At 49.2% G+C, this 16443-nt stretch overlaps 5 protein-coding genes across 5 annotated transcripts; 3 read left to right on the top strand and 2 right to left on the bottom strand.

Moving 5' to 3' along the window:
- Nucleotides 1-301: 301 nt before the first annotated feature.
- On the bottom strand, nucleotides 302-1170 carry FSST1_003090 (translation initiation factor eIF 4e-like domain-containing protein; the record flags this gene model as incomplete). The annotated part of the gene is made up of 3 exons (XM_083229139.1): nucleotides 302-790; nucleotides 838-909; nucleotides 964-1170. The coding sequence occupies 3 exons, from the start codon at nucleotides 1168-1170 to the stop codon at nucleotides 302-304; spliced, it is 768 nt and encodes a 255-aa protein (XP_083086520.1).
- Nucleotides 1171-3144: 1974 nt separating this feature from the next.
- Nucleotides 3145-4748, top strand: FSST1_003089 (uncharacterized protein; the record flags this gene model as incomplete). Its single annotated transcript, XM_083229138.1, has 3 exons — nucleotides 3145-3308; nucleotides 3533-3921; nucleotides 3973-4748. The coding sequence occupies 3 exons, from the start codon at nucleotides 3145-3147 to the stop codon at nucleotides 4746-4748; spliced, it is 1329 nt and encodes a 442-aa protein (XP_083086519.1).
- A 3048-nt stretch (nucleotides 4749-7796) lies between these two features.
- Nucleotides 7797-12948, top strand: FSST1_003088 (uncharacterized protein; the record flags this gene model as incomplete). The annotated part of the gene is made up of 2 exons (XM_083229136.1): nucleotides 7797-11407; nucleotides 11457-12948. The coding sequence occupies 2 exons, from the start codon at nucleotides 7797-7799 to the stop codon at nucleotides 12946-12948; spliced, it is 5103 nt and encodes a 1700-aa protein (XP_083086518.1).
- Nucleotides 12949-13725: 777 nt separating this feature from the next.
- Nucleotides 13726-15842, top strand: FSST1_003087 (putative lipid phosphatase CDC1; the record flags this gene model as incomplete). Its single annotated transcript, XM_083229135.1, has 2 exons — nucleotides 13726-14040; nucleotides 14088-15842. The coding sequence occupies 2 exons, from the start codon at nucleotides 13726-13728 to the stop codon at nucleotides 15840-15842; spliced, it is 2070 nt and encodes a 689-aa protein (XP_083086517.1).
- A 211-nt stretch (nucleotides 15843-16053) lies between these two features.
- FSST1_003086 (CDC26 family anaphase-promoting complex subunit) lies at nucleotides 16054-16296 on the bottom strand (the record flags this gene model as incomplete). Its single annotated transcript, XM_083229134.1, has 1 exon — nucleotides 16054-16296. One exon carries the CDS (start codon nucleotides 16294-16296, stop codon nucleotides 16054-16056), a length of 243 nt encoding a protein of 80 aa, XP_083086516.1.
- Between the last annotated feature and the right edge of the window lie 147 nt (nucleotides 16297-16443).

Raw genomic sequence — 16443 nt, 5'->3', positions numbered from 1 at the left:
TTTTTCTCCTCCCTCTGGTGGCCGACCTTTTTACTTGGATGCCACTAGGGAAACAGCCCGTCCTGAGCAACGCCGGTATAATATTGAACCAAATGAAATCAAGGATAAGCTGTGGCCATTCCGGAAATATCCCTGTCATGGTTCAAGCCGAGCTACCTTGCCCTGCCGCTTCATCATCAACCAGTCGTCGACCTTTTGCGAATCGCCGAGTGAGCGGCGTCAAGTTCAGAAACGTGAAATGGTCATTATCGGATATCGTGCTAAATCAACGTCGTGCCCTCGCATAACTAGCCTCACGCTCTTAAACAACGTGCTTGGCCTTGGCTCTTGTGCTTCCAGAGTGAGCACTGTCGGTGTGGCCAGAGAACTCGACCTGCTCGGAAGCGGGCAGCTCAAGAACCTCCTTGAAGCGACGTCCAATAGACAGGAGAATATCCTTACCCTTCTCTCCGCTACGGCCCTTACCACCAGCAACATCACCATCACCTCGGCCGGGAATCGCCTTTCCTATGGTGCGAGTCCAGACACCGATACGGAAGAATGCCTTGCGGACGTTGACGACAACACCCATGACTTCGCCATCATCCTCGTTCTCAAGAGTCTCGCCAATAGCGCCCATCATAACTTGGAGCCAGAGACGGTCGATGTCGATGTTGCGCTTGTCCTTGTACTGGTAAGACCACTTGCCACCATGCTTGTTCTGAGGGTCCTCCCACTCGGGGCGAACACCTTCCTTGAAAAGGTGGTAGTCGGACTTGAGAGAGAGTTCGGAGACGGGGGCAACGTTGTTCTAAAGACGTTAGGATTTTGTTGGGAGACACAAAGTTTTGGACTCACATAGACGCCCCAAAACTCTTCAACAGAGTCGAAGGTGATAACTTCCTTGAGGAGATCGTTCCAGTTGTCGCCCTATAGTCGATATTAGTACCTAGAAAATTGGCGTATGAGTGTGGTATTTCGCACCTTGCCGCTCGGGGGCTTGGTGAACCAGAGAGTCCACTTGTTCTGGAGGGGGTGCTTGACGTTGAAGTTGTCCTTGTCGTGGAAAACAGTGACGGGCGTGTCGTCCTTGACATCGGAAGACTCTTCATTGCCGGCGGGGTCGACGGGGATGGTGGTGAGGTCGACCTGCTCATCCATCTTGGGGGCTTCTGTTGCGACGGCAGCCATGATGTCTGGTGTTTCTCGTGAGAGCGAGGTGCAGATGAAGGGTTTCGCGGATGAAAGATCGCGGGGCAGATTTAGAGGATTGATAGCGGAGGGAAAGGCGAGCGGTGCAGAAGTGGGGCGAAGAGGGAAGACGGTTCGAGCAATTCCTTCCTTTTGTTAAAAATTGGTTGCAACTTTGCACCAGGCAAGAGTCGCGAAGATTTGAGCAAAAATGGGGAAAGAAGTCTAGAAGTGACGTTTGACACGGAAGGTGCGTAGAGGATTTGTGTCGCGAGGCGCAAGTCAAAAATTCTGGGTGGTGACCTAACTGGTAAAAGCAATTTACTTCCTTCCTAAGAGGGCTATTGATGCCATAAGATGCCTTGTTTGTGCCTAGAATATGAGGCATCATCTCCTTTCTATCAGACCTGTTACTATCTCTAAACGTTTCAGACAAGCGATTCTCCTTTGCCTCCTTATCGACCAGGTATTTGCATCAATTCAACAAGGGTCAGTAACAAATATCAACTGAGGTTGAAGTTGAAGGTTGAAACTCTGTGGTTTCAACATGAGCCTCACGTGCCAAGGAAGATCCTCTTTGTCCGTCCCTTGAACCATATGCTTGGGATTTGGACCATTGCTCAGCCAGTCCCTTGATATCCATTCTTTGACAAATCTGCCAAGCAAGGGGAAAATAACAGACAGGGAATACAAGGGGCTTTCCTTCTTTCTTTCGTCTGATTTCTTTTTACTCGGGATATCCGCAAATGCCAACAAGCGAAGATGGGATATCCACAAACAGAGTTGCAAACCTGACTGTCTTCAACTAGCGTCAATCGGGCTTCGATAGACTAACGACAGAATTCAATGCAACTCAACTGCATATGACGCAGTATTGTCAGTCACGCGGATATCCGATTCGATTCGGACGTATTAGTGCAACAGAGTACAGCTATTTTTTGTTTCTTATGAGTGAGCCCACGTCAGGTCAGGTCGTAATTTTGAAGCTCGCCAATACCAATGTGATATGTTGTGCTGTGCTCATTTGCATGCGCTGTCAGATGAATAGGTACATAATTATCCAAGTCATCACTCACTACAACTTCATGGCCCCCATTTACTCCACTCACAACCTGTTTAACATGCTTCTACGTTTCTTGAGTCGTTCATGCCTCACACCATTTCCCATGCAGGTTGGGATCTAGACAGACATTCCTCAAGCGCCAGCACAGCTACAACCAACACCCAATTACAATTTGACTAAATCAAGGGACAAAGAAAGAAAGACACAAACCCAACTTGTACAAACGGTAAAATGGCGGTTTCACGTAATTCCTTTCATCCAGTCAGCTGCTTCCTCCTGACCAACTTGTGCCAACTTGAGCACTTGCTGCGTCACTTTCTCCCTTGAAATGAGGTGTCCAAGCCTCCGATTAAGCCTCAATCCATCACCCACATTCACCACTCACCATTCACGACCAAGCTTAGTCTACCAGGGGCGGGATTTAACGTGAACTTTACTTGCCTCTATTGGTTGTTTTGTAAACATCACTCGTCCCACAAACTGAATGACAACTGGTGCACACCCGCTTCGTCACGTTTTCTACACCATGATTCTGTCCCAATGATCATCAAAGTCCCAACGCTAGCTTCTCATGCACGAGCTTCAGGCACTGGTTAACTGGAATGCGAGCACGTCTCACACCCTCATGATTCTCTAGTCTAGCTCTTCTAAGCCCCTCCTTCAAAGAGCCATCATCCGAGACCTGCGCGATCAGCCGTGGGTTGACCAAGGTGGGTATGCCGATGCTTTTCGTCCATCCTCATGTCGACCCAACCAATGTACCGTATTCTCCATATATAGATCAAGTTATAATAAGCCCATCTCCCGTCGAGACAAAGAAAGCTTCCCTCCCAGGCACACCACCTTGAACTACCTCTTTGTTACAGACACCAGAACCTTTCTCAGCTTTACTACCACTTTACCTATTCATCATGGAGCCCGAGACTCGAGCCACTTCTTCCTTTGAGAAGGATGCCCATAAGACAAAGGACAATGCCTCCAAGAGCAAGACCAGAAGCAATTCTCTCTTCACCATCAGCTCTGGCTTCACCTTCTTTGCTGCCCTTCCTGGAGGATCCAGTTCATCGTCTTTCAGGTCATCTTCTTTCCGATAAATACCCAACACCAACTCTTGTTCCGTTCTCTGTTTTCCGTCCTTCGTTTATACCCAGTCCTTTTGTTTATTGTTTATTTTTCTTACACATCGGATCTGCTGGCTTAGCTGCTTTTTACGAAACCACTGGTTTGATACCACGCACTTGCTTTTCTGTGCTTTACTTCTCGTACCACAATGAATAAATTACGGTCTTTTCAGCCCAGCCGTCGTGGCCTCAACTTTAAACAACTCAACCAAGACTTTGCCGACGAACAGTACGAGGTTTTTCTTAACAACCTCAATGTCGAAGTTTATGTCATCGCCCAGATGGCCTTCCTTCCTGGGGGTAGCGCTGGGACATCTCGGAGGTCCCCTTGGTTGAAACAGTACCCGGAGGAGTTTATCAAACATGTTGAGCTCGTGGCTCATCCGGATGCCCGCTCGGGGCACTGGGAAAAGGTTCTTTGGGACGGAGACGAGAGAGTCAACTTGATTGTTGCCATCCTTTTCAGAATCATTGACAAGAGCATATTCTCGCCACTGCTGTTTGGAGCTGATCCGAAGCTTTGTAAGACACTTCAGAACTCCGATACCGAGCTCATCAATGCAGAAGGTATGTGAATTAGCACAATATTCACTGAGCATCATGCTAACATTGATCCAGGATTCGAACGCAGTGCTGTTCTCTCTCACACCTCAAGGGCATGGCTCCGGAAGAACAATGGAGAGCCCCCTCTCTTTTGGCAGGAGGTTGACAAGCTATGCTGGCAGACTTTGGCAATGTTACTCCCTTACTACGACTTTGTGGAAGAAACCGCAGACTCCAAACCCATCCCGAAAACGGAACTATACCAGTCACTGCATGATGTGTTTGCACATGCTGGTTGGATCAGCGTGTGCATGCGCATGTCACCAGCCATCATATCAATAGACTGGAATATTCCCGGTGAGCCATTCTCGACAGAACTCATCAACAACTCTCAGGAGGCATACGAAGCTTCATTGAAAGCAGCCAAGGCACACGAAACCTCGGTGGAGAAAGCCAGGCAATACCGGATGATGGTTCTCGGGGTGTCTGGCAAGCCCAAACCCCATATCAGACAAGTCAAGTCTGCTCCCAGAGTCAAGATTACAGTGACGCCAACAATGGTTCGTCACAAACCTCTCCCCAAAACAATGAACATGAAGGGCGTCACCGCGTACACTATAATGAAGCCCTCTGTGGTATTCTACGAGGGATTCAAACTTGAAGGGGATGAGAATAAAGCATACACAAGTCTTCCAGTCTACATCCAGAAGCTCCGGGACCGTAACTGTGTGCCAGAGAAAACTGTCATGACCATTATGGCACTTGCAACGATTTGGATGTGGGTTTCGTTTACCACCCGGGGTCAACAAACATGGCAGGTAGTGCAACAATGGTTGCAGTCGTTACAATAGTATGGGGGCCATGGCATAGGAAGTCTCCGGGAGGATAGTGGGACCTTGAGTGATAGTCATGGGTGCGTGGGGGTTTTGTTTCCTTGTTTCTTAACCGGTTGGTTTATATAGAGAAGTGGGTTCTGGAGTTTGGGTTATTATTGGAGTTTGAGGGAAATAGCTAGAGCTATGGCTTCAGCGATAAATGCATTAGTTAAACATGATCCATCAAGCAATAATTGTGCTCTCCCATCATGCCTTGAACAAGCATACCCATGATACCGAACCCATAGGATCTTGGACAAGAAAGAACGTAGGCATAATAGAACAATATGAGAACATACTGATTTCTTGTTCTTGTAGTGATATTTTGGATATTTAAAGGAACCCTGCAGGGTAAACCCAAGGGTATTACAAGAATTACCCGCTGGGAGCATAAGAGACGAAATTAGTAGGTCACTTTATGCTCCTTAGACTATAGTTCTTATATTACTTATTTTTATATCCTAAGACTTGGGAGTTTTAGTCGAACACTTTGGTTCGTCTTGAAGCTCACATGAGTATGGGGTCTGGATCAAGAGAGAGGCTGTCACTGCCGTGGTATCTTCCGCGCACTGGACGCTGAATCGGCTAATCAGCAGACCAAAGAAATATTGATGTGCATATTCAGTGAGGGGAAGTCACATTCATTGAGGGTCTTGGACGATATTACGTACATTGAGGTGGTGTCATGATGTGCACTCGTTTCACTAATCTTATCTGATCATCAAGATCGGACCCACTTTTCCATCTGGGTATGCCTCTCCTCCCACCATGCTGAAGCAACAACACCACCCGTATCACGACGACCACCAAAAAGATCATATTAGAATCGTTAAAATCAACAAAAAGAAAGCTGATAGGCACTGAGAGACTTGCTCCCGCCAGGGCTTGAACCTGAGACCTTCGCATCACTGAATATTCAGATTGAAGTATTAGTACGACGCTCTAACCAACTGAGCTACGGAAGCCAATCAGCTTTTGGCGATGATTCGCCGTTGTTGGACGAGCGGCGAATTCGGAATATGATATCCAAATGACAGGGGTTGCTCTGCTCTGTCGGTTGAGAACTTACCCTACTGTAGAAGAGATGGCCCCTGATCATCTAGTCACAATTTATTAGTGGTTCGAGCCTGTCTGCACGCGATCTCGAAAGTGATATTCAAAACTGCTCACTTCCTCCTGAATGACTCGAGCATAATTGACACATGGTAGTATGGAGGACACGTCAGGTCAAGATCAAGTCATAGCACGGGAAGCACATCCAGCCATTCAAGCCGAACACGATAGTCCTGACCAATTCGCTTCTTTTACTCAACACCTAGCATACCGCATCTGTTGTTTCCTCTTTCTAAGAACAGAAAAGCCAAAGGGCGTAAGCCTTAAGCTCAAGCCCAAGACCCAAGAACGTGGCTGCTTACTGCACTCTCATACTCGAAAATCAGTCATCATCCGGAAAGCCTATCGTATTTCTAAGAAAATTACTGGCAGGCTAATCTTGGTAACGCACCAGTGCAGCCATGCATCGCAAACACTAAAACATAACCAACCACCGAGCTGACTGGGATAACAACAATATTACAATGAAACACTCGAGAGACAAAGACCGGAGAATACGAGAAATCCACGAGGTACCTTGCAGAAGCAATCACGATTCCCATCAATCAATTGTTGGAAACGAGTAACTACATGCAGTAGTCAACTGCCGCGTGGCTTTGATCGAGAGAGGTTGGGCATTGCGAGGATTAGTTAGCTTGTGCTACTATACCTAGGTAGGTACTCGATAATAGCACGCAGGACTTGGCGGTTTACCAGATGAGGAAGTACAGAACATAGAAGGGGCTGAGAAAGTAAAAGGAGCATTGAAATGTCTTGATGTGTATATGCGAGTCGAGGATATAGATACAGCTTACAGCAATACAAAGTTTAATCGGGCCATCCCGTCCGCCCGCACGCCAACGGCCTCTGATGTGTTTCAAATTATTAAGGACCAGACTTGTTCGGGAGCTGCCGATCTAAATGATCAACTTTAATTGGTGTATTCAATTAAACAACAATTGTTCCTAAATTGAAGCAATTGTACCAAGTTGAAAAACACCAACAAAACCAACCAAGAGAACAATACCTTCCTGTTTGTAAAAGTCAATCCGTCTTCAGCCTCCCGTTTGTGTCTTGCTTCTCCGGATCCGTCCCGTGTCTCCCGTTGCCAGCCACCCGCCTTTTTTTTGGGTCTTTGTCTTCGGAAGAGCTTCAAGGGTGAGACAGTGGCACCCCGCCCCCAGCCATCCCCCAGCCTCAACTCGACGAGGTGAAAACTGTAATCAGTGAGATATATCAAGTTTTATATCCTTGCTAGTTGCTTCAATTACCCCTATATCACTTCTCTGATGTGACTTTACTCGGTGCAAAGTGTATTATGGGGAGATATCAACCCTGAAGCTTGCTCTCTGAACGACCAATTTGTGATAACGTCGAGGCTGGGAATCCAAGATGAGCATGGGGGAAAGCTTAGCTTCAAGGATGTAAATAGCTCTTTAACGAGTTTAGAGGCTCATAATCCCTGTACTGTTGCAGCCAAGGCAGATAGATGATGCCAGTTTATAGCTTAACCTGCCTACGTTATCGTTCGTATCTGCCCATGAATGAAACCTCGTCATTTTCTCAACCTTCTTCTCTCTTGGTCCCTGCAGACCGCAAGAAAAAACTCTTTACCCTTCACCTCCAATTCTGCACAGCATTAGACTAGCCCGGCAACTCGCAGGACCCGCTAGACTACGCTACGGACTGGATCTCCATCTTCTAGGCTGGGCTGGGACGGCTAACTAGCGCCTAATCGGTTCCCAAGCTTCGTTCGGTTCGCTTCCAAGCCTGAACGAGGTCAAGCAAGGTCTCACTTTTATCTTTTTTACCCGCCTCCAAACGTGCGATTCAACGCTTGAAATCCATCGTCTTTTTTTTGCTTGTCATATTTTTTCCGCCTCCAACGTGTTGGCCCAATCACACCGCTCGTTGCAGTCAGCCTCAGATCAAATGTCTACGCCATACTGGGGCCAGTTGCCCGGACCAAAAGTCGTCCAGGGCCCTAACCGCCGCAGGTCTGAGTCGGACAACTATACCTATAATGCTGACCGTAGATCTTCGCTCGACGTTGCCCCAGTTCGCAAATCGAATCGTGTTTCTTCACAAACTCAGGGCACTGATGCTCTTTCTGAATCTACCTTTAGTCCTTATGATTCCCCTACCACTCCTGGTTTCGCTCCTCAAGGTCTAGCTCCTAGACCATCTTCATACCGCCGAGACATCTCTACTGGAGAGTCTTCCAAACCGCGCTACAACAGTCGACAGCAACAAGACTACGACGAGCCATTGTCACCTGCTCAACAGGTTCCTCGTGCTCCTCCTGTGAACTATCGCCATCCATACGGTAACGGCGGTCCTTCTAATACCCACACCGCTCCCAACGCATCTGCTTCTTACGATCCTAACCCACAAGACGACGATATGGAAGACGACCAGTACCAGCGCTCCTCCCAAAGGACCGGAGGTCAAAGATATGACCAAGGCCAAGATGATTTCTCAAGACGAGGTTCGAGCGCCAGCGCATACGATCAATTGCCTAGGAGAGCAACAGGCGGGTCATCAAAACGTCAAAAAGCGTACGCAGACGACCGATCACCCCTCCAAAGGCTAGAGTTGACGCTCGATAGTATGACCAAGGAGGAAAAACGCGCCCGAGTCGAAGCCGCCGAAAAACGCGCCAGAGCAAGACAGGCCAAGCAGGCTGGAAAGCAACCCGCAAGCGGCCCGCAAGTGCAGCAGTCGCATGAACGAAAACCCTCCGTCACATATAGCGAAAGGCGTCCATCAGGCGGTGGAGCCTTCTTTTCAGCCGGACAGCCTTCGACGCACAGAAATGTTTCCCAAAACTACTCCACGGAAGCACCAAGAGATACCCAAAGAAGCACCCAAAGAGATACACAACGTGATGTTCCACAAGACACCTACCAAGACATTCCACCACAGAATGCGCCTAGAGAAGATACTGCTTCTCCGTTTGTGTACCAGGAGCTACCTCCTCAAGTCACTGTACAAAGAGGTCATTCGCATCGCCGTCGCAGCTCTGTTGCGCAACGGCCAGCAGATGACATGACTTTTGGATCAGGCGCATTGCGACAGCCAGAAGAAGTTGAGCCTGCGCCCAGGCGCATGGATCCTCAATCTGCTGTTCCCAGAACTGTTGAGCAAGATTCTGGTATTCCACAGCGCAACCTGAGTTTCCGCGAACGAGCGACTCGAGATAACGCACAGCTTCCTGAACAACCTGCGCCAGCGCCAGCACCAGCAACGATGCCAATGCCAATGCCAATGCCGATGTCAATGCCACAGACCCAGCCCGTCCAGCCACCTGCGCAAAGCGGAGGATTCTCTTTGACTAGAAGTGGCAGCAACAAGCTCAGGAAACCACCTCCGCCTGATCTTAACTATCCTCGCAGAGTGGCATCGGAAAGGCGCGCTCCTGCTGGACATCCCATTTCAAAATACTGCCACCAGTTTGATGATGATTATTACTATGACGACCAAGATGACCTACTTCCCGCTCGACAGATTCCCCAAGAACTTCCTACCCGACAAAACACCCAACAGATTACTCAAGAACTTAATGACCGTTTCACTAGGGAGAAGGAGCTTCCTCCTAACCCGCCACAGACCACAGAAGCCCATGAATATATACCGACTCATCAAGAGATGCCTATGCCTGGTGATAACCAAGGTATCAAGAGACGTGTTACTGACCCTGCCCCCAGGGTTCAATACGCCGACGAGGATGAGTTTATCCCACCACCTCAGCGCACCAAGTCGATTGGTACTAGGCTGCTTGGCAGAAAAGACGACGATGGAATTCATGCTCAGAACCAGGCGGCTGTCCTCAGAAAAGCCAACCGGGCAGACAGCTTCTCCTCTGAAAGCTCCGAGGGACACCACATTTCCCGAATGGTATTTAAACAACCAGAAGATATGGTCCCCGGTAACGGTCTTTACCTACCACCTACATGGCTAGACGAGTGGAGGAAGGGAACTGTTGGTACATTGTCTGGGACATACCTGGATATTCAAGATGGTCCCATTGCTGAGCCAGCCGCACACCAGGCTTGGTGGGAGCAGGACAAGAGGAAGAGCTTCTCTGAGCCGCGAAACGCCGAGGCTTTCGATGGCGAGTATGATGAGCAGACCCCTACGCGCTTCAAGCCCGCGCTATTCATGAAGTGTGGCCCCCTTTTGAGATATTGCGGAATTAAGCGCGAGAAGGTTCCCAACAGAGCTGGTAATCTAGCTGAGCGAGAGATGTGGCGGGGCAGTATCATGATTGTCACTCAAGATTCTGACTCTTCATATGATATCGCACCCACGCTGCGACTCTTTGTTCAAAATCTTGACCTGCTGCCAGCACCTCCTCACAGCATCAAGGGAGACCTGTCTCCTGAGTACGTCGATCCCATTGCCGGCCATCCCAAGGTGGGCCGCAGAGGAGAAACCCTCTACGTGCGCCCTGTGGATCATTTGGAGGAGGCAAAGGATCTTTCTCGCGATGAGACTGATGCAGGACTCTTCGAGCAAACCATCACCCCGCTTGAGCTTCCTGGTCCCGATGGTCCAGCTGATCTGCCCGGCTCATTTGCTAACCGCAGAAAGCGGGCAGGCGCTGATGGCGAAAAGGTCCAGAAGTACAAGGACATCAGAGGCTTCAGACTCCATACTGAGCGTGGATGTACTTTCTGGCGTTTCAACATCGAGGTTGAGCTGCGCGAGAACCAACAGCGCATTGCCTATCGTATCAACCGTGGCCCCTCCACAGGGTTCTGGGTCCCTGCCAAGGGTGAGACGATGAACATGATGTTCCACAGCTGTAACGGTTTCAGCGCGAGCGTGAAGCCTGATGAGCTGAGCGGACCTGATCCTATGTGGCGCGATGTATTGAACAACCACCAATCTCGACCTTTCCATCTTATGATTGGAGGTGGTGACCAGATCTACAACGATTGTGTGTCGAAGGAATGCAGTCTCTTCAAGGAGTGGCTCAACATTCGCAACCCTATCCAAAAGCACACTGCCGCTCTCACGCCTGAGATGCAAGACGAGCTGGAAACTTTCTATCTGGAGAGGTACTGCATGTGGTTCTCTCAAGGTCTGTTTGGTCTCGCCAACTCACAGATTCCTATGGTGAACATGTGGGATGACCATGATATCTTTGACGGATATGGATCATATCCTCACCACGACATGAAGTCCCCAATCATGAGTGGTTTGGGTGCTGTCGCGCACAAGTACTATATGCTGTTCCAGCACCAGTCTATTATGACTGAGCTTGAGAACACTGAACCAAGCTGGATTCTTGGTAACGAGCCTGGCCCATACATCAACGAGCTTGGTCGCAGTCTGTTCTTGTCTGTTGGCTCAAAGGTCGGACTTCTCGCTGTTGATTGCCGCACAGAAAGGACGGAGCATGATGTTGTCTCTGATAAGTCATGGGAGAAGATCATGAACCGTCTCTACGCTGAGGTCCGCCGCGGTCAGGTCGAGCATCTGATGGTGCTCTTGGGTATCCCTATTGCTTATCCCAGATTGGTCTGGTTGGAGAATATGTAAGTGATTTCTGATGATATTGATAAGTATACGACTGACTTGTTTTAGTTTGACCTCCAGACTCATGGACCCTGTCAAGGCACTTGGACGCACTGGTGTCTTGGGCAAGGCCCTCAACAACATCGATGGTGGTGTTGAAGTCTTGGATGATCTTAATGACCACTGGACTGCCAAGAGCCACAAGCAGGAGCGATCTGTCGTGATCGAAGACTTGCAAGATCTTGCTATCGACAAGTCTCTTCGAGTCACCATTCTCAGTGGTGACGTTCATCTCGCTGCTGTTGGACAGTTTTACTCCAACCCCAAGCTTGGACTTGCTAAGCACAAGGACCCGCGATACATGCCCAACATTATCTCATCAGCCATCGCCAACACACCACCCCCCGACATGCTGGCTGATGTGCTGAACAAGAGGAACAAGGTCCACCACTTCGACAAGCAGACTGATGAAGACATGATTCCCCTCTTCCAGCAGGGAGTCGATGGCAAGCCAAGAAACAACAAGCACCTTCTTCCTCACCGAAACTGGTGCGCCATCCGTGAGTGGCAACCAGGTACCACACCACCACCTACACCTCCTGGATCTTCTGGTGGAGAAAGCTCTGCTCCTAAGGGTGGCCTTCTCAGAAGGTTGTCACTCTCCAGGAGCAAGTCTACATCTTCCGATGCCCGCCCCGACTTTAACAGAGAGACTGTCCGCGGAGGATCCCGACCCCCGGTCACCCGAGGTGGCGGTGGTTTGTTCCGCAGCTTGTCGCGACGCAACTCGACAAGTTCCGAGCGTCCTCCTCCAGCCAAGCTTCAGCGATCCATGTCTGTCGACCAGGCCCCTGAAGGCAAAAAGTCGGGATTCTTTGGTTTCATTCGACGACCTAGTCAGAGTCGTGCTGCCGATGAAGGTGACATGAATGACAGGTGGGAGGACCAAGACCCTTATTATGATGATCCAGACTACTATGAGGAGCCTCTGTCCCCTCAACGTGGAGGTCCTGGTCCTTCGGGAATGAGAGGTGGTGCCGCCTACGACGAGTACACTGAGGGCGACGACTCATACTTTATGGCAGCCCGGCCACTTCAGCGAGCCCAAACTGTTGGATCGCGAGCCATGTCACACTCGCGAGAGGCTGTGGGCCCTATGCAGCCTATGCCTCGCCCTGGAAACTTTTACAGGACACCTACAGGTCTTTCAACAAAGCAGAAGAAGCAGGCAGACAAGTACACTGTTGATCTCGAGGGTGGACTGGACATCACCCTGAACGTCGAGATCAACCCCAAGGACCCTGCCGGTATCACCAAGCCATACAGACTTTTGGTACCAAAGCTCTTCTATGACTACGAGAACGAGAACGAAAATGAAGCGGGAGCCGTTCCCGAGCAGGACCCAGAGATGGCCCAGGCTGGAGCCGCAGAAGCCCCTGAACCAACTGGGTTCAAGAGACTTCTCAGCTTCCGCAAGAAGGCTAAGAACCGTCCTCCACCAGAGGATGACGATTATAGTGAAGACGACGATGATGATATTGATGTTTACCGCGTAAGATAAGTCTAAGAAGGACTATCTATTTGCGTGTTTTTGGATCTTTTTGCATATGATTTATTTATGCCTATTGGCATTCGGATGGAGTTTTGGAGATATTTAGAGATGATTGATCTCTTTGGACAAATCTAGCTTTTAGTACATATGACCGTCTCAAAAGCAGACGTGTATAATTTTGGTTCAAAATATGAATGATACGAGCGTTTGTCTCTTTTTTCACGATCATGACTTCAATGAAAGCCAAGAATATCTCTTCCATTCTCTTTCCCCTGAAACGATGTAGTTTATCGCCGCTAAAACCCCTGAATAGCGGGGGTATCCAGGCGCTAATCCCGCTCCAATCCGACCCCCGGAATTTGAACCTGCAGGCGCGGGAGGGTAGTAAAAAAAAAAAGGTTGGCGAATCATGTAGTAGCACAAGCTCGAAGCTACGTATTTGTTTCTTTGTGAGGAGACGACAAGTTCAACACGCGCTCTCTCTTTTTTTTCTGTAAATTCTTCATCTTTTCGTGATTCTGTGCAATATTGAACACGAGGTTACGGCGGATTTAATGACGATACGGACCCGATATTAAAAGTGCACGGGACGAGACTAGTCTTGTTGACTGAAACATCGTCATTCGCTTCTCTTCAAGGGGTCCTCCTTGTCCCTTGAACTGTCGATCAACGCAGGCAACTTCGTCGACAAACAAACAACCATACTCTGAACATAGCACGATACGACAAATTGCGAAATTTTAAGAACTTGCCTCTCGTGCGCGGATTCTAGGGCATGGCGCCATCATGTCGCGCCCATATCAGTATTGTACCAGTTCCACAATCCCAAGGAACATTCAGTCAATAGGCCATGTGTTATCAGCCAACGCACAGCAAGCGGCGCACCAGCTAAGAATATGGGCGTCCGGTCCGGGAAAGCGCATGGCTATATCGACGGGCGAACGAGTTATGCGACGGTTACAGCGTAATTTGACTTCAAGACGGTTATTGAGCTTTCCTCATCTGCTGGTGTTGCTCTGGCTAGCTATACTGCTGTATGGAGAGAGATGGGTGTTCAGTAGCAAAGTCGCAAGTTGCGATTGGGACCATTGGGAGAAATGGGTATGTTGCACTTGAAAGGATATGTTCAAAAAAACTGACGATTACAGCCGAAAGATGCGAAACCTCACCACCTCGTCTTCGTCGCCGATCCTCAAATCATCGATCCTCATTCCTACCCCGGCCGTCCCTGGCCTTTGAATCCATTGACAGTTCTCATAACCGATAATTACCTACGACGTGGCTACCGAGCGATGCAAAGCCGTCTACACCCCGACAGTTTATTCTTCCTGGGCGATTTATTCGACGGTGGTCGAGAGTGGAAGACGCGAGAGGGCAAATTCGTTGATCCGAAATGGGGAAGGGGTCGTTCCAAAGATGAAAAGAAACTGGTTGAGTCGTGGCACAATACTTATGGCGAGGACTTTTGGTTGCACGAGTACGAGAGATTCGGAGATATCTTCTTTAAGCACTTCAACGATGGAGGTGAAGTACCTGGATCTTGGCAGCGTGGACGAAAGCTGGTGGCCAGTTTGCCAGGAAACCATGACTTGGGCTTTGGTGCGCAGGTCCAGACTTCTGTTCGAGATCGATTCGAGGCATTCTTTGGAGATGTTAACCGTGTTGACGTTATCGGAAACCACACCATTGTTTCTGTCGATTCAGTCTCTCTGAGCGCTGATACATCAGAGTACAAGAACAAACATGATCTGAAGCCCATCTTCGGTCCTGTGAATGAGTTTCTAGACGGCGTCAAGACATTGAAGCGAAAAGCAGTCGAAGAGGAGCTGCGCCATTACTACGATCTCAAAGGGGGTCTACGATATCCTCATAACGTTGAGGAGCTGGATAGATCGAAGCCAACTTGGGGTAAACCCGCTGAAGCAGATAAAGGCGATGGTCCCGAGTTTCCCACGATTCTTCTTACACATGTTCCACTATACCGAGCCCCTGGAACACCCTGCGGTCCTCAACGAGAACACTGGCCGCCGACGAAACCTCCCAAGGGCCAGAAGGAGCCCGTTTTCCCTGATAACCGAAACGCCCTCAGCATTGTCGGGGGATACCAATACCAAAACGTTCTCAATGAGCTTGACTCGATCAAATTGGTCAAGAGCATAGGAAACATCAAGCATGTCTTTTCAGGCGATGATCACGATTACTGCGAGGTTGTGCACTCTGATGCAAAGGAAAACGTCCGCGAAATCACCGTCAAGAGTATGAGCATGGCCATGGGTGTACCTACGCCTGGCTTTCTCATGGTCAGCATGTTTAACCCTGTTGATTCAAAGGGTAAACCACTTCCTGGATCACCAGAGCAAACGATTCAGACACATATGTGTCTTTTACCTAACCAAATCCATACGTATATGGAGTACATTGTCTTTGGCGTGGCAACTCTTGTTCTTCTAGTCGTCCGCGCAGCACTTGTTCCCGCACTCTCACTTACCCCTTTCGCCCTCGAACCTGAGAAACATTCAGCCTCGAGTGCTTTACCCATGTATAAAGACAAGATGGATCCTCCCGAAGCTTCATCATACCGCAACACGACATCCTCCGGTACTTCAGCACACCATTTCCCCTCTCGCGCAGCACCGCGACACGGGAGGAGTGCTTCTCCTGTCCAAACATCAAATCGATGGCAAGCTCGACGCGCAGGACGAAATGATAAGCGCTGGGGCTGGGGATCTGCTAGCGGGCCGCGCATACACCTCGACGACAATCTTTTTACCACAGGCGTTCAAGATAAACGCATCGGTGGTAAGAAAGCTCTCGGGGTGATTGGTCGTGAACTATGGACCACGGCTTGGCGTGTGGTTTGGATGGTGTTGTTGTTTTTTGCATACCTTGCATGGAAGGGATAAACTATGTACATAATATTCTCACAGTATATTACGCGGAAAGGGGAAATATGGGGGAAAAGTCCAATTTTGGATGTTGTGCTCACACCGAGCATTTTTATATGTATCAAAAAGTAATAAAGAACGAGATGAATTCCATCTCGAATACCATAACCCCAAAGCATACAATAGCCCATCCCCAGTTCCCATATCTCATGGCTCGATTTCCTTTAGCTCATCGTCTTCTCGAAACACCCATCCTCTCCTCCCTAGCCCTCCTCAAATCATCATCCCTCTCCCTCTCCTGCAACGCCTGATGCACACCTTCCATATCCGCCTGACTTTGTTGAGCAGCTGCTACGGCTGCAGCTCTTCGGGCTTGTTGTGCTGCTACAAGGGCCTCGCGGGCGCGTCGGTCTTCGTAGGACGCGACGTCTTCGGAGGTGATGTGCAGTGTTGTTGCTGGACGTCTAAGCATTTTCTCTCTCTTCTTTTTGCGAAGGAACTTGATTGATATGTGATGGAGTGAGGTGTTGGCTGCTTTAGGCTTGAGGAAGCGAGAGAGAACAAAGAGCTTTTGTTGTAATAAGAGGAGTTTTGATGTGAGAAATGTTGGTTGGGTCTG

Source organism: Fusarium sambucinum, chromosome I (genome assembly GCF_050947815.1).
Source record: "Fusarium sambucinum isolate potato_lamoka chromosome I, whole genome shotgun sequence".
Taxonomy (NCBI): domain Eukaryota; kingdom Fungi; phylum Ascomycota; class Sordariomycetes; order Hypocreales; family Nectriaceae; genus Fusarium; species Fusarium sambucinum.
The sequence above is the reverse complement of the archived record's forward strand: the minus strand, read 5'-3'. Positions and strand labels throughout refer to the sequence as shown.